At 35.0% G+C, this 27,274-nt stretch overlaps 1 protein-coding gene across 1 annotated transcript in view; it reads right to left on the bottom strand.

The window, feature by feature from the left end:
* CSMD3 (CUB and Sushi multiple domains 3) overlaps window positions 1-27,274 on the bottom strand; it is a 1,491,512-nt gene that overhangs the window by 1,261,516 nt on the left and 202,722 nt on the right. The window contains exon 3 of the mRNA XM_010863441.1: window positions 19,611-19,723. Within this exon, the coding sequence (XP_010861743.1) occupies window positions 19,611-19,723 (113 nt within the window). The remainder of the gene's footprint in view (window positions 1-19,610; window positions 19,724-27,274) is intronic.

The following is a 27,274-nucleotide window of genomic DNA, read 5'->3' as shown; positions in this document are numbered from 1 at the left end:
CTATTATATTCTTCTAAGAGTTTTAAGTTTCAATTTAGATTTACCCTTACAACATTAAATAATAATACTCATCATCTGGCCAAAGATGGTGAGGCATAATTGAAGTTCTATTTGTCAAAAATGGAGACAACATCCTCATTATTTTTAAATAGAAGAGGTAAAAATGAAGATATAGTGGAAATCCTGAGAATTCTCATTTACCTGAAACTTTTAGGCATACTTTAAGATCTAATAATTCAGATCATATTTATAGTAACAAACAATATTAAAGCCATCATGGATCATAGTTGGCTCACATTTATTTACCTAGCCAAGTATTCATTCAATGATGATGTTTAAAAAAATAAATAAATAAATGCCATTTGAATGAAGGCATGGTATTTGGAAAAGTACCATGTTTAGCCCTACTAATGGGAGGAGGCCATAAGATCAAAATCAGAATATATGCCATAAAAACTACTGAAACTATGGTGGTTTTAAAACTGAAAATACAAAGATTGTATCATTTTAAAGAAGTGTTTATGTGTAATTTTACCTCTAAATGTGTTTCCTAAAAAAATTAGTTATAATAATATATAGGAATTAGTTTATAAATTAAAAGTGTTTCACTTTAAATGTCTTAATTGTATATTTTTACTGTTTATTTTATAATGTGTTAATATATATCAATTTAAAAAAGAAAACAAAATAATTTATGCAGAGACTATGTTATTAAGCCTCTGATTCTTTGTCTAAAATAAATATTTACTATCCTAAATGAATATGTCAAAATATGCAATTATCCAAATAAGGAGAAATGTACCACATGCGAGTCCTACATGCTACTAGTAAATCCAGGGACAAGAAAGTTTCAGGAGAAGCAACTGAAGAAAGAAACTGATGCCCTCTGAGCCAGCTCCAGCGTATTGCTATCTTTAAGTTATTGTGTTGTTTTTCTTTACTGTAGATGAGAATAATATTTATCTGACCAAATAAGTTTGTGTCAATATAAAAGGATTTAAATACTTTTGTAGATGTTAGGATATTAATTGCCTTTCTTTCTCCTCCACCAAATCAAAAGCATCCCAAGAGCCATATTTAAGGTTTTCCACTACCTAATACGGGACTTCCTAGGTGACTCAGCTATAAAGAATCTACCTGCTGGTTTAGGAGACATGGGAGACACATGTTCAATCCCTGGGTTGGAAAGATTCTCCCAAGGAGGAAATAGCAACAAACTCCAGTATTCCTGGGGCATCCCCAGTAGATCAGTGATAGAGAATCTGCCTGCAATGCAGGGGATGCTGGTTCCATCCTTGGTTTGGGAAGATCCCCTGGAGGAGGGAATGGCAATCTCATGGACAGAAGAGCCTGGCTAGCTATATAGTCCACAGAGCCTCAAGAGTCAGACATGACTGAAGTGACTTAGCACACATGCATGCAAGCCAGTATTCTTGCTGGAAAATCCCATGGACAGTGGAGCCAGCCAGGCTATAGTCCACGGGTCGCAAAGAATTGGACACAACTGAGCACACATGAACAAACACAATATAACTTCCAGAACTCATAGGTGCTTATATTATTTGGAAGGCATTAGTAAATAGGTAATACTGTATTCCATGCCTTGTTTATTGATAGAATAATAGCATTTTTGTCTTTATAAAGAGTTCTCATGACAAGGAAAAATTACAGTTTTCTATTCTTTAAATTTTATATTTAAGAATATTGTGGTAATCATTTCATGATGTATGTAAGTTACATCATTATGCATAAACTTGTTCAGTTGCTGTGCTTTACACAGTTGCTTCATTCGTGTCCAACTCTTTGTAACCCCATGGCCTGGGGCCCTCCAGGCTCCTCTGTCCGTGGGATTCTCCAAGCAGTAATACTGGAGTGGGTTGCCATGCCCTCCTAAGAGTATCTTCCTCACCCAAGGATCAAACCAGTATCTCCTGCATTGCAAGTGGATTCTTTACCTTCTGAGCCATTGAGGAAGCCTCAAACCTATAGTCAGAGAAGGCAATGACAAACCACTCCAGTACTCTTGCCTGGAGAATCCCATGGACAGAGGAGCCTGGTAGGCTGCAGTCCATGGGGTCTCGAAGAGTCGGACACGACTGAGCAACTTCACTTTCACTTTTCACTTTCATGCGTTGGAGAAAGAAATGGCAACCCACTCCAGTGTTCTTGCTTGGAGAATCCCAAGGATGGCGGAGCCTGGTGGGCTGCCATCTATGGGGTCGCACAACACAATTCAAATGTTTAGGTCCAAAAACTTTGGGGTCATGCTTTATTCCTCTCTTATTCTAGCAATTTACATCTAATTCAAAGGCAAATATTGAATCAAAATATGTCTTGAATCTTAAATTTCCCACCATCTTAACTACTAGTAACCTAGAGCCCTAACAACTATCATCTCTCCCCAGATCAACTAGACTATTACACGACTGAAGCAACTTAGCAGCAGCAGCAGCAGCATCAAACCTATAGTCAGATCAGATCAGATCAGATCAGTCGCTCAGTCGTGTTCGACTCTTTGTGACCCCATGAATCTCATCCTCTGTTGTCCCCTTCTCCTCCTGTCCCCAATCCCTCCCAGCATTAGAGTCTTTTCCAATGAGTCAACTCTTTGCATGAGGTGGCCAAAGTACTGGAGTTTCAGCTTTAGCATCATCCCTTCCAAAGAAATCCCAGGGCTGATCTCCTTCAGAATGGACTGGTTGGATCTCCTTGCAGTCCAAGGGACTCTCAAGAGTCTTCTCCAACACCACAGTTCAAAAGCATCAATTCTTTGGTGCTCAGCCTTCTTCGCAGTCCAACTCTCACATCCATACATGACCACAGGAAAAACCATAGCCTTGACTAGATGAACCTTTGTTGGCAAAGTAATGTCTCTCATGTTTTCCACATGTTATAAGCTGAGGTACTAGCTCTTTCTGCTCAACAGCAATATGAAAATATTCCCTTACTCCAGAGCAAAGGCCTGTTTACTTACTAATACATAAGATCCTATTTCCCTAAACTCAGAGTTCCTCTCCTGTACACAGCCCACTGTGTATATGGGCATCACCTGACCTTCTTCTCATTGTCCTGTGAGAACTGAGATTCCTTGAACCTGAATACTTGCTGATACTCTATTTCTGTTGCTGTATATAATACAGTCCTTTGTCCTTGGCTCAGCAATTTTGTGTCTTCTACCAGCATCCATGAAACTGTGGCAGGTTTACTGGTTAAATTTCAAGTAGGATAAAATGTCAGAACCATTACAGTTCTTAACAATTTGTAGATACAAAATGGCCACCCACTCCAGTGACTTTGCCTGGAAAATCCCATGGACAGAGGAGCCTGGTGGGCTGAAGTCCATGGGGTCACAAAGAGTCGGACACAACTGAGCAACTAATACTTAACACAGAACTATGTTGTTCTTGTTGTTCAGTCACCCAGTCGTGTCCAACTCTTTGCAACCCCATGGACTGTAGCACACCAGACCTCCCTGTCCCTTACCATCTCCTGGAGTTGGCCCAGATTCATGTCCATTGCATTGGTGATGCCATCTAGCCATATCATGCTTTGATGCCCTCTTATCCTTCTGTCCTCAAACTTTCCCAGCATCAGGGACTTTTCCGATGAGTTTACTGTTTACATCAAATGACCAAAATACTGGAACTTCAGCTTCAGTCTCAATCCTTTCAATGAGTGTTCAGAGTTTATTTCCTTTAAGATTGACTGGTTTGATCTCCTTGCTTTCCAAGGCACTTTCAGGACTCTTTTCCAGCACCACAGTTCGAAGGCATCAATTCTTTGGTATTCCGCCTTTTTTTTGGTCCAGCTCTCACAACCATACGTGACCACTGGGAAGACCATTGTCTTAACTATATAGACCTTTGTCAGCAGGGTAATGTCTCTGCTTTTCAACACACTGTCTATGTTTGTCATAGCTTTCCTGCCAAAAAGCAGTCTTCTGATTTCATGGGTCTATTCACTATCTTCAGTGATTTTAGAGCCACACAAGAGAAAATTTGTCATTACTTCCACATTTTCCCCTTCTATTTGCCATGAAATAATGGGACCAGATGCCATCATCTTAGATTTACTAATACTTAGTTTTAAGCCAGTTTTTTCGCTGTCCTCCTTCACCTTCATCAAAAGGTTCTTTAGTTTTTCTTTACTTTCTGCCATTAGTGTGGTATCATCCCCATATCTGAGATTGTTCATGCTTCTCCCACCTATCTTGATTCCAGCTTGTAACTCATCCAGTCCAGCATTTCTCATGATGTGCTCAGTGTACAGCTTAAATAAACAGGGTGACAACAGAAAGCCCTGTCATACTCCTTTCTCAATCCTGAACCAATCAATTGTTCCTTACAGGGTTCTAACTGTTGATTGTTGATCCACATAGAACTATAAGATTTTTTAAAGATAGATTAATAGTTTCTGTTATCTCTTTGTAACTAAGAAGAAATAATTATACTTAATCAAAATGACCAAAAGCTTTCAATTTGCACATATTGTTAATTTTGATTGTAGATATCACCTCTTCTTTAGGCAGAGTGCCAAAGAATATATGCCTTCACACTGTGGTGCTTGAGAAGACTCCTGAAAGTCCCTTGGAAATCTAGGAGATCTAACCAGTCAGTCTTAAGGGAAATCAACCCTGAATATTTATTGAAAAGACAGATGCTCAAGCTGATGCTCCAGTATTTTGGTCATCTAATGCAAACAGGCAACTCACTGGAGAAGTCGCTGATGCTGGTAAGATTAAGGGCAGAAGGATAAGAGGGTTTCAGAGGATGAGATGGCATGAACTTGGGCCAACTCCAGGAGATGGTGAAGGACAAGGAGGCCTGGCATGCTGCAGTCCATGGGGTCACAAAGAGTTGGACATAACTGGGCAACTGAACAACAACATCATCTCTTCTAGTAACAACGTCTTTATGAAGATGCTTGTTCTTTGTTTCAGGGCCCTTATAATTATTCATGCATGTTTTATGGATTTTTGTTTATGTGCTTGCTTAAAGATCTATGTTTATGTAACAAGTATTATTCAGTTAATTTCTATACTAAACTTGGCATTCTTTTGTTGCATCATCTTTTTCAAACTGATGGAACTGACTGCCTTGTCATGCTCCAGTTTCTGTCTCTAGCACTGACCTGTTAGCTCTGAGCTGCAACTCTTAAGTGGATTACTTAGCCCTGTCAGGAATTTGAGCTTTGTCCTTGGAAGAGCATAGCACATGTCTCTGAAAACTGTCATTTCTTCCTTTGGTTCACACTGAAAATGGATCACCCCACTGGCAGCTCTATAATTCCTAGGAAACCCAGGAATATATTTCCTAACTTCTTTAGCCCAAATAACACTTGGTTAAATTGTCACATCCATTTTCTTATTTGAACAACACTTCAAGAAAGATAAAACAAATAGCTAGATATACTGTTCCTTTTGAGAAAGTGGAAATTCAGAGTTTATATGACGTGACCAAACATTATAATATATATGAACACATATTAATGTTACCAATATATAATAGTATATATATATGGTAGAAAAGCAAGTTCCTCAATGTTAGTTTCTCAGTCATGCCCAACTCTTTTCAACCTGTACTGCAGCCCACCAGGTTTCTCTGTCCATGGATTTTCCAGGCAAGGATACTGGACTGGGTTGCCATTTCCTTCTACAGGGGATCCTCACGATCCAGGGCTCAAATCCAAATCTCCTGCACTGCAGGCAGATTCTTTACTGACTGAGCTATCAGGGAAGACCCAGAAAAGCAAAGATACTAGCTAATAATTATTAAGTGCTACTTAAGTATCAGGCACTGCTCTTTGAATATTGCATCATTAACTCCCTTGATCTTCCAAACAACCTTGTGGAATCAGTATTATATTACATTATGAAGAACTGAGCCTCACAGCATCTGCATGATAAAGTAAGCCTTAAGTACTAGACCTTGTAAGTTTTTTTTTTCCCATTATCTTATATTTCTTACTAAGAAAAAAGATATGCTATTTACAAAATAAATTCATATTAAATTATAATTATCTTAAAAAAACATCTGAAGCATACTATAAGGTTACAATTAAATTTAACTTATGCAATAGAATATAGTGATGTGCTACTTACTAATTTAAAGTAAATCAATTTACCAAAGTGAAGAGAAAAAAATATAAAAACTATATTAACCATATCTCTTTTCAGCTAAAGATAGTTCTCAAATGATAAAATAAATCTTTTAACTTTCTGTTCTTTCTCTTCTTGTATTTTCTATCCCATTTTGAACAATTACCTAAATGAGTCTCTCAACATGATATGCTAGGTAGAATTCTAAGATGGGCTCCAAGATTCCCATACCCTCCACATGAGTGCTGGTGGAACCTATAGATATGATGGAATGGTTACCGTCCTTCAAAAGGTTACATTATGTGGCCATGTTGACAGGGCAGTCTCTCCTGTGACTGCTATATGACAAGGCTTCTTTGTTAACCAACTAAAGAGCAACTGTGAGAAAAGCGCTCTAAGTAAGAAGAAAGCCATGTTTCAAACTGTCTTTGGGTGGTAAAGAACCACAAGAAGCCCATAAAATCTAAAATTCCTGATCAATCACTGGTAAGAAATAGGAACCTTAATCATACCACTGGCAAGAAAATACATTCTACCAGCAACTAGTAAACTTGGAATAGGACCCTGGTCTTAGGTCTAATAACAGTGTTAGCCAACACCCTGACTGCACATTTGTGAGATCTGAGCTAAGAACCCAGCTGACCCCTCCCAGACTTCTCAACTATAGGACTATGAGATTATAACTTATGTTAGTTTGCTAAATGGTGGCAATTTATTATGCAGTAATATAAAACCAATATAGATAGGAAGGATCACTTTGTGGAAAAATCCTTTTAATATCCTTATGAGAAATAAGTGCATATGATATGTCTATATAGCAAAGCACAATATTGTATAAAACATAGCAAATCATAGCTAGTGCTTGACAACCAAAAGAGCATGCTGCAAAATGAGAAATAAAATCTTCAATTTTAAGCATTAGATAACCAAAATAATTATTATATATACAAATGAAAATGAAGAAAAAAATATATATATTTAGAAATACTCAATAATCTTAACTACATAGTTGGAAATATCATCATTAATTTAATAATTAGATAAAAGAACAATAACTGAGGAATATTTAGTTCTCTAAGAGTCTGACAATCAATGCCTTGAGGTTAATTCATATTAAAGAAAACACAAAACCTAAAGAATATTTCAGACAAGATAACATATCACACTATATAGGAAAAGTATACATTTTATTGGGGTAAACTATGTTGTCTTATGTGGTATGGGGGAAATTATTAAAAATGCACTCAAAGCTAAGACTTGTATAATAAGTACTAAGAATAAGATTTTATGACATAATTATTTCTCCATGCAGAAAAAAATATTTTTATCTAATATAGAACATATACCCATTGGATGCTGTTTATTGTTCTTATTGAAATATTTGATTTGCACATTTTATTTTACTTGTATTTATTTCTTTATCATATTAAATGGTGCTCTGTTAAAAGGATAATTATTTGTATAGGGAAGAAATCATTTCAAATTTAATTTAATGCCATCATGCTTATAGTCAAATAATAAACATAAAATTATATTTTGTTAACTTTTTACATTTTGTTGAGAAATCAAGATAAATCTAAAATGAAGTTCTTAACTAAACTCATAGTATACTTTTCTTTTAAACCATTAGTTCTATGCTATCAGTTTTAATAACTTAACACAATGTATGGTCTTTGAGTGTACCAAACACAAAAATATCTTGACATATAATTAGAATCCTAAATTAATCATTGTCTCAAATTTCATTCCAACACTCGTATCAAAATGATAAATTAGAACAGTTGACAGATATTACACATTTAGCAGCATATATAAAAAGAGAAAATTTATTGTGAAATGAGATTACATACTATGTTTAATCATCCTATTTTTGGAAAATGAAATACAATCTTGAATTCCATCCCACCTTATCCATGTGAAACACAAAGATTAAGTAGGTCATATGTCACTGGCTTTACAAAATTTTTTTTTATTTTTAGTTTGTTTTTGTTTTAAAGCCACGTGAGCAATTTTGCATTTTTAAATGCTTCATAAAGAAACTATGTATTTCAAGAAAGTAAAGATTTTAAAGCAAAGAAAATATCCATTGAAAGTAAAAATAACTTTAATTATAATTTATGGCTTTTCTCAAATAAAAGACAAAAATTTTTCCTAAACCTTGTTCACTTAATGTATCTGTGATTAAACATAGCCCACATTCACCTTTTAACATATTCACTGGAGTTTTAAACTTTTGTAAGTGGAAAGTGAAAGTGAAAATGTCACTGCTCAATCATGTCAGACTCTTTGTGACCCCATGGACTCTACCCCACCAAACACCTCTGTCTATGGAATTCTCCGGGCAAGAAAACTGGGTAGCCATTTCCTTCTCCAGGGGATCTTCCCAACCCAGGGATCAAACCCAGGTGTCCTGCATTGCAGGCAGATTCTTTACCACTGAGCCACCAGGGAAGTGGGATATGTATTAAATCTTTCCTCATTACTGATTAAATTATTAGATAATCCTGTCAGTTTAGTTCAGTCATTCAGTCATGTCTGACTCTTTGTGACCCTAGGAACTGCAGATAATCCTGTATGTTGAATTTAATAAGCACTGTGCAGTGTGCCAGGATAGTGTACTAAAATAGAGGGCAATTTACAAAATAGGTAAAAGGTTCTATACCCTCTAGCTTCTCACAAACTAGTGTGAACAAAAAAATTTTTAATGGCAGAATGTAGTGTAATGACAAAATGTGTTCATATCTGAGCATGTAGAGAAAGATCATTGTTGGGTTCAATGCTGGATTCCATAAATGACTTTCCAAAGGTAATTAAGGTCTGCACAAAGCTTGGAAAAATAAGAAATAAGTGGGCCAGGCAAGAAGAGCTAGAAATTTAAAGAAGAATAATTAAAATAACATAGTATATGTAGAAATTTAATACATGTTCATGTGACCATTTTATGAGTTGAGGCAAACAGTGATAAGAAATAAAGGTGGAGGTCTGTTATTATACAGGATATATGTACTACACTGTGCGGAAATGAGAAATATTCAAAATGATATTGATTACCATTGAAAAACATAGTTTAATAGTACTGTTCAGGTTTTATTGTGAATAAAATGAAAATGTGTATCTTCCTGGATAATAGAAGTAAACTTGAAAATTAATAAATTCTTATATATACCTAGCCAAATTCACATAGTAATTATAACACTGTGCCTTTTAATTCCATTATGAAGATGATATTTAGGGAAAAGGCTAATTTTTGTAATTCTCTAGATTGGGATTTTTTAATACTTTCAACTTAAAGAGAATATAGCCATTGTTTTGTAATAATTTTAAGTTGATACATTCTATAAAAATATTCACTTACTATGTTGTACACCTGAAACTAATATAATACAGTAAATCAACTGTACTTCATTTACGTAAATAAATGCAAGAGTGAGGAGGCACTCATGACCTAGCTAGAAGGTCACTGGCCACTACAGACAAAACCACTGCTGGGGCCAAGTACAGGGACCTGTGCACAGCCACCCACATCATCAGCTAAACAGGTCATAGGGAAGAGGCTCACCAAAGAGCCAAACTGTGGAGAACAGACCTTTGGAGGGACTGCCTGCAACTGACAAAACTTCTGGAAGGGCCAGACCTCCAAAGGCCTCAAACCTATGGTCACTGTTCCAGAAAGGCCAGGACACACCTGCCGACACTCCATGAGGATCTGAGCATTGAAGACAGGTCTCCCAGAGGACCAGATCAAACAGAACCTAATTTCCAAAAAGCTCGGTCATGAGAGTTAAACTTCTCAGAGGACTATGCCATTTGATGGGACTTTGGCAGAACATGGTGGACTAGATATCTGGAAGTCTAAACCATCCGAGAGTCAGACTTCTAGTGATAAAAATGCTAGAGATGGAACATCCAATGAATCTAGCCATGAAAGATGAAAAATCAAAGGATTGTGCTGTGGAGTTCAAGGCCACCTGAGAAATTGTCTTCTGTAGTGTCAGACCAAACAGGAGAGGACCACTGGAGGAGCAGGCCATGGAAAACAGGATCACCAGGCTAGACCCAGGAAAATGAGGGGGAACCTGGCTGCAAAAGGGGTGATATGAAAGGGAAGTGAGGGAGACAGGACCTCATCCTAGCTCCCTCATACAAGCTGTGCCTCCTCTTCCTGCCCCTAGCCATTGGTGGCTAATGAAACCAAGAAAACCTGGAACACAGGGCTGATACCAATAGAGGGTGGAGAAGGCAATGGCAGCCCACTCCAGTATTCTTGCCTAGAGAATCCCTTGGACAGAGTAGCCTGGTGGGCTGCTGTCCATGGGGTCGCACAGAAGCAATTGAAACCACTGAAGCAATTTAGCAGCAGCAACCAATAGAGGGAGGAGATGGGAAGATAATCTCATCCTCTGCCTGTGACTCGACCCAAAGAAGAGGGAGGAGTTACACAGGGGAAGTAAACTTGGCAGTAGATTAAGATATCTCAATACCTAAATAGCCAGTCTTCCCAGACTTCCCTTGTGGCTCAGCTGGTAAAGAATAGGCCTGTAATGCAGGAGACTTGGGTTCAATTCCAGGGTTGAGAAGATCCCCAGGTGTTCTGGCCTGGGTCACAAAGAGCTGGACATGACTGAGCAACTTTCACTTTCACTTTAATGGTACCCTAAAGGCAAAATTATACAGTGGAAGTGAGAAATAGATTTAAAGGACTAGATCTGATAGACATAGTACCTGATGAACTATGGACGGAGGTTCATGACATTGTACAGGAGACAGGGATCAAGACCATCCCCATGGAAAAGAAATGCAAAAACGAAATGGCTGTCTGAGGAGGCCTTACAAATAGCTGTGAAAAGAAAAGAAGTGAAAAGCAAAGGAGAAAAGGAAAGATATAAGCATCTGAATGCAGAGTTCCAAAGAATAGCAGGGAGAGATAAGAAAGCCTTCCTCAGTGATCAATGCAAAGAAATAGAGGAAAACAACAGAATGGGAAAGACTACAAATCTCTTTAAGAATCAGAGACACCAAGGGAACGTTTCATGCAAAGATGGGCTCAATAAAGGACAGAAATGGTATGGACCTAACAGAAGCAGAAGATATTAAGAAGAGGTGGCAAGAATACACAAAAACTCTACAAAAATAGATCTTCACGACCCAGATAATCACGATGGTGTGATCACTCACCTAGAGCCAGACATCCTGGAATGTATAGTCAAGTGGGCCTTAGAAAGCATCACTACCAACAAAGCTAGTAGCAGTGATGGAATTCTAGTTGAGCTATTTCAAATCCTAAAACATGATGCTGTGAAAGTGATGCACTCAATATGCCAGCAAATTTGGAAAACTCAGCAGTGGCCACAGGACTGGAAAAGGTCAGTTTTTATTCCAATCCCAAAGAAAGACAATCCCAAAGAATGCTCAAACTACTGCACAATTGCACTCAATTCACATGCTAGTAAAGTAATGCTCAAAATTCTCCAAGCCAGGCTTCAGCAATACTTGAACCATGAACTTTCTGATTTTCAAGCTGGCTTTAGAAAAGGCAGAGTAACCAGAGATCAAATTGCCAACATCCGCTGGATCGTTGAAAAAGCAAGAGAGTTCCAGAAAAACATCTATTTCTGCTTTATTGACTATGCCAAAGCCTTTGATTATGTGCATCACAATAAACTGTTGAAAATTCTGAAAGAGATGGGCATACCAAACCACCTGACCTGCTTCTTGAGAAACCTATATGCAGGTCAGGAAGCAACAGTTAGAACTGGACATGGAACAACAGACTTGTTCCAAATAGGAAAAGGAGTACATCAAGGCTGTATATTGTCCCCCTGCTTATTTAACTTATATGCAGAGTAAATCATGAGAAACACTGGGCTGGAAGAATCACAAGCTGGAATCAAGATTGCCGGGAGAAATATCAATAACCTCAGATATGCAGATGACACCACCCTTATGGCAGAAAGTGAAGAAGAACTAAAAAGCCTCTTGTTGAAAGTGAAAGTGGAGAGTGAAAAAGTTGGCTTAAAGCTCAACATTCAGAAAACGAAGATCATGGCATTCGGTCCCATCACTTCATGGGAAATAGATGGGGAAACAGTGGAAACAGTGTCAGACTTTATTTTTGGGGGCTCCAAAATCACTGCAGATGGTGACTGCAGCCATGAAATTAAAAGACGCTTACTGCTTGGAAGGAAACCTATGACTAACCTAGATAGCATATTAAAAAGCAGAGATATTACTTTGCCAACAAAGGTCTGTCTAGTCAAGACTATGGCTTTTCCAGTGGTCCTGTATGGATGTAAGAGTTGGACTGTGAAGAAGGCTGAACACTGAAGAATTGATGCTTTTGAACTGTGGTGCTTGTGAAGACTCTTGCAAGTCCCTTGGACTGCAAGGAGATCCAGCCAGTCCATCCTAAAGGAGACCAGTCCTGGGTGTTCATTGGAAGGACTGAAGCTGAGGCTGAAACTCCAATACTTTGGCCACCTCATGCGACAAGTTGACTCATTGGAAAAGACCCTGATATGAGAGGGATTGGGGGCAGGAGGAGAAGGGGACGACAGAGGATGAGATGGCTGGATGGCACCACTGACTCAGTGGACATGAGTCTGGGTGAACTCCAGGAGTTGGTGATGGACAGGGAGGCCTGGCGTGCTGTGATTCATGGAGTCGCAAAGAGTTGGACACGACGAGCGACTGTACTGAACTGAACTGAAAGGCAAAATATTTGAACTTGATCAAGAGACAAAAAAAAAGTTTCTGCATATATCTCCTTATATTATGTTTCATAACTATGATCTCCTTTATCCTTTAAAGTATTTAAGTATTTAAAGTATTTAAGATTCATTATCTTCTTTTATTCACCTAATGTATTCATTACTAGAAAACTATTTAATATATATAATTTTAATGTATAAATCTCTCTTGCTACAGTTCAACTCTATTGCTGGAAGCATAATTGACTTCATTCTCTATTGTAATATTTTCATTGAAGTTCATGCTACTGCAGTTTAAATTTTCAAAGCCTAAGAATAAAAAATAACACCCCAAATTAAAAATCACTGAAGTCCTTTGACATTTTTAAGTAAATATTTTCAATAAACATGTGTGATGGGTAGCTAAAACAGAATAGTAAATAGTATAAACATTATTCTGTATGTGAATTGTTTAAAAGGGACACAGAATACATATGTCACATGTAATATATGTAAAAATATATTTCAACTTTTATGTTTCGTATTGTTTTAATATACAGCATTATCAGTAATTCTTATTTTTGTAATGCTCTTTTACACTAAATTCTATATGGTCATATGTGTTTGACTATTATGAAATTAGTTTGTAGTTTAGATATAAAGTAAGCCTCTAAAATGTATATAGTTTATTTCTCCAGGGCACATAAGCATATTTTTACCTTTAGGTTAGTGCTTTAGTTTATAATTTTTTCTCATTAGAATTTTTTCATAATTTTCTAGAATGACAGAAATCCATGTAAAATGTTTAGCACTGTGACTGACACAAAGAAATCACTCAGTACATGTTACATGGTAGTAGTACTGTTATTATAACAAATTTTTTATGTCTGAATTAAAATTTTAAAATGATTTAATAAAAAATTTGCTAAAACAGAGACTTCTGTCTTTGTAATTTCTTAATTACTTAGTCATAACACATCAGTAATCATTATGGCATAATAGCTATCTTGTGTTTGAAGTGGTTGTCAAAACTTTTAATTTTTATATTAATTTCTGGTTGTTAAATTGGATTATTTACACATATTGAAATTATTCAGTATGCATTGGGATTCTCCCAGACATTAAACTATCCAATTCATATAATATATAAAATGTGAAAGGAGTAAAATGTAAAAGGATTCCACTGTAAAAAATAACTTTTAGCAAAACTAGAATATATTTTGAATACTGATTGGCATATCTGAAAAGACAAAAGAGTATTTTGATTGTGTGCTCCACAGAATACAGATACTACCAGTTTTGTCCAGACCAGATTTTAGAAGATGGTTCTTTGGCTATTCAACTTAGTATGCACTACTGTTTTTTTCAAACTTATTGTTTCACAGAACACTATTACACTTGTTTGTTTTTATAAACCTTAAGAAACCCATGGACGACCCAGGGGGATGGTATGGGGAGGGAGGAGGGTTCAGGATGGGGAACATGTGTATACCTGTGGCGGAGTCATGTTGATATATGGCAAAACCAATACAATATTGTAAAGTTAAAAAATAAAATAAAATAAAAAGTAATAGTAAATGCTAAAAAAAAAAAAAAGAAACCCATGAAACAAAGTTGTATGAAACAAATTTTGAGAAAGTGACAAGAAATTCAAATGTATGATAGACAGTAATGAGGGAAAGTAAAAATATATGCATCTAGATATTAATGGGGAAAATTTGCCACAGAAATTTAATACCTCTCAGCTTCAACTTCAAAAAGCTTAAAAGAAAAGTATTTCTGATAAATGGTTAAGAGCTCTGAAACTAAATCAAAATTTGTGCAGGGACCTCACCTTCCACAGTTTTAAAGTAAATGGGCTGAAATAAGGCAACAGAAGTTTGTAACAAAAGAGACAATCTGTGAAAATCACAGATGACTAATATTTATCATTTATTCTGCATTGGATTTGCAATTGCAATGCATATTCCAGGGTTTCACTCCACAGTCTGATTCAGGATATGTTATTAGAGCCAAGAATCCTACATTTTAACACATTCTCCAGATGATTCTAGCGTATGTGGTCTGGTATTGGCAGTTTGAAAAATACAGATAAATGCACAAATATCATTAATAAATAGAGATCTCATAAATTCTAGTACACAAGAACAATGTCTCAGGAAAGTTTAGAAGATAAAATAATTAGTATAAAAATTATTATATAAAGGGAGATGAAATGATAAATGAGATTCAGATATTAGGATCATTCTGATGATGCATGCACAGGTGTACATTTAGAGGACAGGCTTTGAAATTTCAAACCATGTTTTCTGAACTTCAAATACACCAGCTGGGCCTTGATAGTGTCACTGGCTGTGGTTAAATAAACACTAGTAGCTACTCCCTCTGTAAAATGTTACATAGTGTTGCATGTGGTGTGGTAGGATTAATGAATCTTTACCTCCCAAGGGTCACTGGTGGTAAAGAACTTGCCTGCCAATGCAGGAGATTTAAAAGATGGAGGTTCAGTCCCTGAGTCAGGAAGATCCCCTTGAAGAGGGCATAGCGACCCACTCCAATATTCTTGCCTGGAGAATTCCCTGGACAGAGGAGCCTGGTAGGCTACAGTTCATAGGGTCACAAAGAGTCGGACATGACTGAAGCAACTGAACATGCACAAGCACAACGTACCCTGCCATACCCCAGAGTCACTGGAATCTGTGAATAGTACCCTGCAGAAAGATCTTCAGGTGTGGATTATGCTTATGTGAATTATGCTTGAGGATTTGAACATAGGCAGACTGGGTCTACCTGGATAATCAAAGCTAATCTAATGACGTTGGCCTTTAGAAGCTGAGAAATTTCTCTAGCTAAAGTCACAGATGAATGAGGAAAGAGGGTAGTAAAGAGATGAATTAAGAAAGGGAAGTCGGAGAGATTTCAAGTATGAAAAGGATTCGTTGCACCAGTGACTAGCTCAAAAATGTGGTCTTACATGCAAAGAAGAGAGAGGCCTCTAGAAACTGTGAGTAATAGGTACTTTCCAGTGCATTCTGATAAGGGCCTAATCGGCTGACATTTTTATTTCCGCCATATGAAACTATGAGCAGAGGACTAGCAGAGACCACCAGGACTTTTAGCTACAGTTTTCTATGGTAGCCACAGAAAACTAATATTACATGGTAGAAGATTCCCATCACAAATCAATACCTGATGATGTTCTGCAGTTTGATAACCAATCCTTCAATACTACTTGGTTGCCTAGTACAATATATTAATATTTTAAGTCAGGATCTCCCATGCATACATTTAAATGTCATGAAGAAATATGAATCCATTTTTACTGAGGCAGAAAAGACAGAAATTTAATGCTGTATATGTAGAAACAACAGAGAGCTATGAAAATACTTTTAAGACTATTTCATGAAACTTGATAGTCAGATATATTCCTAAGTATTTTACTCTTTCCATTGCAATGGTGAATGGAATTGTTTCCTTAATTTCTCTTTCTGTTTTCTCATTATTAGTGTATAGGAATGCAAGGGATTTCTGTGTGTTGATTTTATATCCTGAAACTTTACTATAATCATTGATTAGTTCTAGTAATTTTCTGGTGGAGTCTTTAGGGTTTTCTATGTAGAGGATCATGTCATCTGCAAACAGTGAGAGTTTTCCTTCTTCTTTTCCAATTTGGATTCCTTTTATTTCTTTTTCTGCTCTGATTGCTGTGGCCAAAACTTCCAAAACTATGTTGAGTAGTAATGGTGAAATTGGACACCCTTGTCTTGTTCCTGACTTTAGAGGAAATGCTTTCAATTTTTCACCATTGAGGATAATGTTTGCTGTGGGTTTGTCATATATTGCTTTTATTATATTGAGGTATGTTAATTCTATTCCTGCTTTCTGGAGAGTTTTTATCGTAAATGGATGTTGAATTTTGTCAAAGGCTTTCTCTGCATCCTTTGAGATAATCAAATGGTTTTTATTTTTCAATTTGTTAATGTGGTGTATTACATTGATTGATTTGTGGATATTGAAGAATCCTTGTGTCCCTGGGATAAAGCCCACTTGGTCATGGTGTATGATTTTTTTAATGTGTTGTTGGATTCTGATTGCTAGAATTTTGTTAAGGATTTTTGCATCTATGTTCATCAGTGATATTGGCCTATAGTTTTCTTTTTTTGTGGAATCTTTGTCAGGTTTTGGTATTAGGGTGATGGTGGCCTCGTAGAATTAGTTTGGAAATTTACCTTCCTCTGCAATTTTCTGGAAGAGTTTGAGTAGGATAGGTATTAGCTCTTCTCTAAATTTTTGATAGAATTCAGCTGTGAAGCCGTCTGGACCTGGGCTTTTGTTTGCTGGAAGATTTTTGATTACAGTTTCAATTTCCGTGCTTGTGATGGGTCTGTTATTGAGAACAGTGTGGAGATTCCTTAAAAAACTGGAAATAGAACTGCCTTATGATCCAGCAATCCCACTGCTGGGCATACACACTGAGGAAACTAGAACTGAAGGAGACACGTATACCCCAATGTTCATCGCAGCACTGTTTATAATAGCCAGGACATGGAAGCAACCTAGATGCCCATCAGCAGATGAATGGATAAGAAAGCTATGGTACATATACACAGTGGAGTATTACTCAGCCATTAAAAAGAATACATTAGAATCAGTTCTAATGAGGTGGATGAAATGGAGCCTATTATACAGAGTGAAGTAAGCCAGAAAGAAAAACACCAATACAGTATACTAACGCATATATATGGAATTTAGAAAGATGGTAACAATAACCCTGTATACAAGACAGCAAAAGAGACACTGATGTATAGAACAGTCTTTTGGACTCTGTGGGAGAGGGAGAGGGTGGGATGATTTGGGAGAATGGCATTGAAATACATATAATATCATATATGAAACGAGTCGCCAGTCCAGGTTCGATGCACGATACTGAATGCTTGGGGCTGGTGCACTGGGACGACCCAGAGGGATGGTATGGGGAGGGAGGAGGGTTCAGGATGGGGAACACATGTATACCTGTGGTGGATTCATTTGAATATTTGGCAAAACCAATACAATATTGTAAAGTTTAAAAATAAAATAAAATTAAAAAAAAAGAAATTTGATAGTCAAACCAGAAAGTATGACAACATTCTAATTCATCTTCCAAGTTCCTACAATTTCAGTATACTTAGTACTTGCTGAAAGAATAAACTATCTTAAAATATCTTTATACTTTGATGAGCCGAGTTCGAGTTCTCTATTATGGAGCCTTTTTATTGTATTACTAGCTTCTTCAATATTGCCAAAATTACACTTAAAATTAAACCTTTGTTTTATAGTGTTTCAAAGTGTGAATTAAGTTGCCAAGATAAAAGTATTCAGCTATTGTGAAAGCACCTTCAAAAATAATGATTATTACTATTACAATGTAGGAATTAAGTCATGGAATGCATTCTCCCCTGGTAGAGAAAGACAGTTCAGAAATATATTAGGTATAAAATTGTCTTCACAACTACTGTGATATGGCATTATTTAGTGCATCAAAAAGATAAAACATTTTTCCTTAATTGTTTGCTAGAGAGTACTTTTTTCCCTAGGGTGAAAGCACTAGATGAAATTCTTACCTTAAAACTCCCCCCTCCCCATGCAAGCTATTAACCTTTATACTAAATCAATCTATTTTATATATGATTTTTTTTTTTGCTAGTGTGCCCTTTAAACATATTATATTTTTAATAACTATGTGCTTTAAAAAGTAACTACCCTTGCTACTGTATTTGTATATCTTTTACCATGATGCTAGATTTACTGTGGTATATTCTGGTTATGTGGTCCTGGGGAGGTGAGCTGAATTTTGTCATGCTATTCTTATGGGTAAAAAAGATACCTTCCCTAAACTATGTGAAATTTTATTGTCAAATCACAGAAGAAATTACAACTACATGACCTCAATATATAAACCCTTGAGAACACATTCCTGGAGGAGGAAATGGCAACCCACTCCAATATTCTCACCTGGATAATCCCATTGACAGAGGAACCTGATGGGCTTTGGTCCATGGGGTTTGCAAAGAGTTGAACATAACTGAGCACGTGCACATACATGAGAAAAGTTTATTTTTGCCTTCAGAATTTTTTTTTCATTTCAAAAAGAGAAAATAATGTAGATTCTATGCATTTCTAACACCATCATCAGAGCCTGTGGTATCATCCCATTATCAACAAATATTTGTATCGTGAAACATAAGTATGCACACTATGTGGGATAAAGAAATATAAAGATTATTAGTGGCCTCAAACTTCAATTTTTTTGAAGTTTTCTTTGTTTTCCTCTTTCTGATTAAGGAATTATGGATCTGTGGAACTGGAAAGACTGGTTTAAAATGAAAAATGTCAACTCTTGACTCTTAATGGACTTTTCTCTTCATTCTAACTTGTGGAGAACCCAAATTACCAGTTGATTTTATGGCAGATAGGCAAAATACATAGAATAGGGTGGAGTCTGTTATGTCTGAATCTCAAATTAGGCCTAGTTTCCTTTCACTGACACATTTTCTTCTCTTTCATTAAAGTTAAAACCTATAATGATGCCATGGTTTCATCTCCTAAGATTTAAGGGAAAACATTTTGTCTGTCTAGGCACATTCAATGAAGCATTAAAGCTTACTAAGTGTAACTTTTTATTATGTATTGATGATTATCGAGAAGGTGAATCTTGGTATAGGATTTGATATAACATGATGAGCTATATCTTCTGTCCTGGTGATTTTTCTTCTATTTTCAACCTGGAGAATTTTGGTTTTGTTACATTAAGTTGGCAATGGTCTTTTTATATTACCATCACTTACCTTCATAGTATACTTTAAATCCATGAGCACTAACTGCAAAATCACTGGTCAAACGTAGTGAGAATACAGATTTGGTACTTGTTACTGGTGGTGGCAGATGGAATCCTGTTAACCTAAAACATAAATGGAATTAACTGTTAGTTATAGACATTTTACCTAATAGAAGTGAAAGAGTATTAAAAGTCATTTTTATCAAATCCCCAAGTTTTGTATAAGTGTGTGTGGTGTGAATTAATTTATGACATGTTGATTTGAACATGTCATTTACATAAAGTAATTACTATAAATATATATAAACATATTTATGTGTGTATTATTACTGTTTATCATATCTATTAAACGTATCATTTACATTAGGATAATGATCGATTCAGACTTTGGGAAATAAGTTATAAGGCTATGGATTTTCTGTGTGCATTTTAATTGTTGATTTTAATAACATTTAGAAGACATTTTTGTCAGATCATTTTCCAGATTGTTTAAAATATATATAAAGAGTGGGAAGTATTTAGAGAAATTTGACATTGAAAGAAGAAATGTGATCTAAATATGAGACTATGAAACTGAAATGTCCACAAATGAAAAGTGACTTTATTTTAACAGTACCTAGTAGGCTCTGTTAAAGCTAATAGTTGCAAATTATTTTTGGTTAATAATTCATAATTTTGCATAACAAATATTTGTCTGATATTTTGCCCATAATTTACTAGTTATTTTGCTAATAATTTATTGCATATAATTATAAGCTCAATTATATAAAAAGTAATTTATAATTGACACTTTATAAGCCAGAAAAGAAAAATTAAAAATAAGAAAAAGCACATTCATGAATGTAATTTTTCTAAAACTAATGAAGATAAATTATTAAAATTTTTTCTATGAATTGCCTTTTATATCACATTCCCATTTTTTATTCTTAATATGAGTAACAATTGAAAATTTTATGCAATGGAAGTATACTATTTTTTAATATACTTGCTATTTTTGCCCAACCTTATATAGGTAGGATTAGTCTGTAGTGAAATTACAATACATTTTTATTTCTGAATAGTATAAGCTCTTGTTTGTCTTGGGTTTATTTACTCTAAAAATGTACTAAGAACCCCAGAGATATATGGGTTTGATCTATCAATATTTATTCTATTTAAGTTAAAACTGAGAAACATTTTAAAATGTACATTGATTACTGTATTTTAAAATATCCAGAATAAGCCCATTACATATTGACATAAGTAATATCTTAATATTAAATAGCTTTCTCCAAAGCAAAAATGAGAATACATTGTACTCTATTTTTGAAAATCTCTTTAATATTTGGCCTATTAGTGGAAAATGGCTAGATTATCATATCTGCTCCTTTATGGAATATTTTGCAATATGTTATTTGTTTGATGGGTATGAAGTAATGTGATTTCAGTTAGATATTTAGTTTTAAAAGGGAAGAGTGTTCTAATAACTTTTGCACGTAAAAATGGTTACTCTTCTTTGATACTACACAAAAACTTGACAGTTATAATGTTGAATTCAAACTGAATCAATTAATTTTTTTTTTACTCTGTAACATTAAATTCCTTTGGTTCACCTAATTCAAGTTAACACATACTTAACACATTATTATCTCACAGTAGAGTCTCACAAGGGTGAAATCATGATGTCAACTTGGATGCTTTGCTTTCTGAAAACTCTGAAGTTATGTCTGCTTCCACTTCCAAATTCAGAGGGCTGTTGCCAGAAGTCAGTTTCATGAAGTTGTAGAACTAAGGACCTCATTCCTTGCTGGCTGTTGGCTTGGGGTCATTCTCAGCTTTTAGAAATTGCGAGCATTTATTGGTTGGTGGCTACCTTCATCCATCTCCAGAGTGAGAAATGGCAGTCCAGGTTCTCATTCTTCAAATTCTTTAGTTTCCCTTTCTACCTCATCTTTCTGCCACTCCCTCTTTTGTCTCCAGGTGAAGGAAGTTTTCTGACTCTTCTGCATATAGTTGGAGAGTTCTCTGCTTTTAAATGCTCATGTAATTAGATTTGTGTCCAAATTGATAATTCTAATATCTTTCTATTATAATATTTGTAATCTTAATTGCATTTTTAAAGCTTCTTTCATCTTGTGACATAACATATTCACAAGGGAACATTATTCTGAGATCATTTTTCTGCCTGTCATAATAGGTATATATCAGGGGCTAGTTGCAGTATTCAGTATATCTTTTGGATACATTTGTTAATCTTATTCAGATCATCTCTGTACTATTTGTAAATGCTGTTACTAGACACTGAAAGAGATATGCTTAAATCTCCCAATATGACTTTATGTTTTTATATTTTTCTTTATAACTATGTCCATTTCAAAATATACTTTGGGGGCTCCATTATTAGGTATATGTAAGTTTAAATTATTATTATATTTCTCGGTGAACTAGACATTTTGTTGTCACTCTGTTTCTGAAATGAGTTGATCTTAAAATTTGTTTTATTTAGTAGTAATAAATCTACAACTTTATTTTATTAGAATTGGGCGGGAACATCTTTTTACCCTCAGGCTTTTGGTATTCTCATTCTTAAAACAATATATCATTTTAAACCAGAATATACTTGATTAATACTTTTATAAAATAATATACTTTTATAATCTAATATTATAATATTGTTTTTGATAATAAATATCTTTAATGAACTACACTATCCATACATATGGTTATACAAGACAGAAGTATATACGCTACTAAATTATCACTGATTATACATATTTCAAATTAAGAAATAAAACACTGCAAGCAATACTGAGTATCAGTTGTGCTCCCTGTGACTCAGTACTATCTCCATCCCAAGGATACCAACCAGTACCTGACTTCTGATGAAACAAATCAGTTTTCTGGGTCTTAAATCTTTTATCTAAATGAAATCATATAATTATTTTGCCTCTGGCTTCTTTGACTCAACATTACCTTTGTATTATTGTAGCAGTAGTATGGAACTTAACTTTCATTGCTATATAGGATTCCGTTTTATGAATATACTTTATTTATCCATTCTATTGTTGGTAGACTTTTTTTATCCAGTTGGGTCTTTATTAAATAATATTACCATACACATGTATTACATGTTTTGTAAGCATTTATGTGTATTTCTCTTGAGAATATACGTAGTGCTACAATTTCTGGGTAATTTGGTAATTAATTGTTAACTAATTTTCTATAGTTTTTCAACATTATTTCTTAGTTTAAAGATGTAAAAATAAAGTATTCTACACTTTAAATGCTCAGAGTATCTTTCAGAAAAGGAAGAAAGATTGACAGGGAAAACAAAAGGCAAATGATTTTGCAACAACAAAGAAGTCTGAAAATATATTTTGCCTTATAGTCAGGCTTTATGATGGTATATATGATATTATACTATGAATTATGGCACTCCAAAATTGCTTGGACTTTAATCCCTGGAATATTTAAATATGTCACTTTATATGACAAAAGGAACTTTATAGATGGGATTAAGTTAAAATTTTAATAATAGGAAATTATCCTAGGTTATCTGGATGGGCCAAAGTATTCACAAGTGTCCTTATCAAAGGAAGGTAGGAGGATCAAAGAGAGAGTAGGAGAGGAGACAATGAAAGCAGAGCTTTGAGTGATGCAGTTTCTGACTGTGAAGCTAGAACAGGCACACAAGCCAAAGAAGGACAAGCAGCTTCTACAAGCTGGAAAAGCTAAGGAACAGATTTTCTCCTAGAGTCTCCATAAGAAATGCAGTCCTGCTGACACCTTGAGTTCAACCCAGTTAAATTCACTTTGAACTTCAGTTCTTCAAACTGCAATACAGTGATTTTCTATTGCTTAGACTACTAAGTTTACAATAATTTGTTGCATCAATAATAGGAAACCAATGCATAGCTCTCTTTTTGGGCTTTGAAATAAGCATTTTTAAATGTAGCTAAAATATTAACTTATTATACAAATGAAAATATAGGTCCCATGGAACCTAGTGACCACTGTAAGTTACAGAAACCCCTGTGACATCATATAAAAGAAGTAGATACAGAACCTATTGATGCAGCATTTACTTGAATATAATGTTTTAAAACTCTCTCTGTAGGTAAAACATGCAATTTTATCCTCATATTAGAAGGCAAAAGGGACTGGGATATATTAAACAACATGATCAAGTTCACAATAGAACCAGGTCCAAGACTATTGCATGTTTTTGTGTCCCATTTTTTAGTGAACACCCTGTTCATTGTCCCATTGTCCTTGGCACATGAATTAAATCTAAATAGTAAATATTTGAAGTACGAATGCACATACACACATTATTTTACATGCAATGTCAGATTTTTATTCATCTTCAGATACACTAAATAATCCAATAATTTAGACAATATTTAGAACCTTTATCATTAAATTTTCCATGATAGAGAAGAACAATTTGAAGATTTTTTTGCATTTATGAAAAGCAAGTTTTCTGAAATTATCTTTAAATACTCAGCATGTAGTGGCATGTTGCATAATGGGAGACTTAGTCTTCTTTTTCATTTCAGTAAGTGAGGAAATATGTGTTTTTAAACTTATTTTCTGGATAGTTGTACCATTATGAGGATTTCCTTGTTTTACTCCCTCCTGTGATAGATTGCATGATTGATTTGAAAATAAACTTTCAGTTATGAATCCCATTAGTTACTTTTCTTTACAAGACTTCATTTTATAATTTAATATTTATGTGTGATTAGTTATTATGCATTCTCTTTCTCCTTGGGCAAAACCTTCCTGAAGGCAGTACTTGGTACTCAAGAGTTTATCACTAGTGCTTTGTGCAAAGCATTCCATGTTAAGAGGCTAACTTACATGGTTAAATTAATGAACTGGAATGATAGGAGAATGTGAAAACATCATAATATTTTCCTTTTCAATCCAATAATTGTGTTCTTGGAACAGTGCTTTAAAGAATCATAAGACTGTAAAGAAATGTCGATTGTTAAAAAAATTCAAGTGGTCTAGAGACTCTTATTCAGAGTTATTTTTTATCATGTTATTAACATCAGGAGTTAAAGGGAGACTATATATTTTATGTAAATATATTTGAAACATCTTTTAGGAAATAACTATGCAATTTAAAAACACTTTTCAGGTGAAGAGAATCTGATTTGTATCAAATATAAATTATGAATTATATGTGTTATTATACGTATATTTTAAGCATATATAAAATATATTTTCTATGTACTATAGTATATTCTATTTTATGGATAAGTGTATTTTTCCATGGAATTCAGATATTTGAGAAAGTTTTTCATATATTGTTTTATTGCTTTGTCAATTATATTCCCTTCATATTTTTATATAATAAGGTTACATAGTGAATGACATTTTATGTTCCTTTGAAAAGAATACCAAAGTGTAGTTTTGTTTTCCCTGAATTGAAACTGAAGAAATCACAGCTCAGAATTGATCAGTAAATTGTTTAAATCAAGATAGCTGATAGGCAGTGGAGCAAAGATATAGGCCCGTAACTCTCAACTCCAGTCTATTTCAATTTCCCTATGGTTTTCCCATAGGGGAAATGACTTTTCCATAAGGGCAAAATGAATATGTAATTCATCTTTTTCTCCACAGTGCCCATATAAGTTTCTTAACAAATATTTGGAATAGATAAAAACATGATTTTACCCACATAGTAGCTTTAAGTAGTTGAGGCTGATAAAAACTGTATAATAATCATGAAGTCATTAAATTAAATGCCAGCAAAGTAATGGGGGATCACCATCTGTATATGTTAATACCTTTATGGTAAAGATTATTAGTGGTTAGCAAAGATATTTCCCTATTAGGAAAACTAAATAAGATTAGCAAACACATATGTCAGGGTTAAGTCCTTGAATTTCAGAGGTTAAAGCGTCTGCCTCCAATGCAGGAGACCCGGGTTCCATCCCTGGGTTGGGAAGATCCCCTGGAGAAGGAAATGGTAATCCACTCCAGTTCTCTTGCTTGGAGAATCCCATGGACAGAGAAGCCTGGTAGGCTACAGTCCACAGGGTAGCAAAGAGTCGGACATGACTGAGCGACTTCACTTTTCACTTTTTTTCTTTCAAGTTTCCTTCAGATATGATTTTTTATAAAGGTTAAAATTTGAGGAATGGCCAATTAAGTGTTGAAATATATTAATTTTACTACGTAGCTACTTTGTGGTATGCTATCACAACAATATTGTCTCTCACCATAAACTTGATGTTTAAAACTGCAAGTAAATTCAGATTAAAGAATAGTTGCTGCTGCTGCTGCTAAATCGCTTCAGCTGTGTCCGACTCTGTGCGACCCCATAGACGGCAGCCCACCAGGCACGGCCGTCCCTGGGATTCTCCAGGCGAGAACACTGGAGTGGGTTGCCATTTCCTCCCCCAATGCATGAAAGTGAAAAGTGAAAGTGAAGTCGCTCAGTAGTGTCCGACTCTTAGTGACCCCATGGACTGCAGCCTACCAGGCTCCTCCATCCATGGGGTTTTCCAGGCAAGAGTACTGGAGTGGGGTGCCATTGCCTTCTCCAAAAGAACAGTAATTTCCCTTTAATACATTTAGTTTCATGAAAAAATCATAGCAGTTCCTCTATTTCACATTTGTATTTGGTGACTGTTTTGTCATGAACTACTTTATAGCCATTGTTCCACTAAATTCTCTCATTTGACAGAACAGCAGAGCGTGTTGGTTTTCATTTTACTCTTAATAGTTTCTAAGGTATAACCCCTGTTCTACATTTCTCCTAATCCCACATGCACCCCTAATCATTTTTTAGCCTTTTGTTACTTACCAGGCAAAACACTCATCAGAAACTGTGGAATATTCTAAAATTCACACACTTAAAGCAAGCAGTCCTATCACTTCTTATGACTGCTTTTAGATGAAAACATTATTTGAGCATTTCCTCTTAAAAGATTCAGAAACATTTATGATATTTCATACTTTAATGAGTTAGTAACAGGGAGAATGAAATGACTAACTTTAACTTTATATTTATATTTAACTTTATAGTTATATATATAAAGTTTTCATGACTCTAATGAAAAGTACTAAAATAATTATTTGGTAATTTATGCAAAACTGATAGAAATTTAAATTACCAGAAAGTCAATTAAAATGTCAATGCATAGGCTTCTTAAATAATTGGCGGCTTGTATAAAATTTTCTTAAATTAATGGCAATGAATATGCCATTTTACAGCTTAGTATGAAGGAAACCTTTGAAACATCAAGATTGGGGGATAAAGATACCTGTATCATTATGTAAATGTATTTATCAACTTTTAACACTAAGATCTTATTATTTCTGGGAGACTTGAGTATGAAGTATGATTAGATCTATGCTATCTTTTAAAATGTAGTTAAAGTCAAATGTAAACATTGACTATATAAATGTATATAGTTCCTATCAACTGATTACAATATTTCAAACTTGCTCTAGTTAAGAGAATATAAAAGTCACAGATTTTAATTAAATGGCTATTAGCATATTATTACATATAGTGAGATAGAGGGAAAACAGACCCAGAGGGATGGTATGGGGAGGGAGGAGGGAGAAGGGTTCAGGATGGGGAACACATGTATACCTGTGACAGATTCATTTTGATATATGGCAAAACCAATACAATATTGTAAAGTTAAATAAAATAAAATTTAAAAAATATTA

This window comes from Bison bison, unplaced genomic scaffold (assembly GCF_000754665.1).
Source record: "Bison bison bison isolate TAMUID 2011002044 unplaced genomic scaffold, Bison_UMD1.0 scf7180017864491, whole genome shotgun sequence".
Lineage (NCBI taxonomy): Eukaryota > Metazoa > Chordata > Mammalia > Artiodactyla > Bovidae > Bison > Bison bison.
This window is presented reverse-complemented; position numbering and strand designations above follow the sequence as displayed.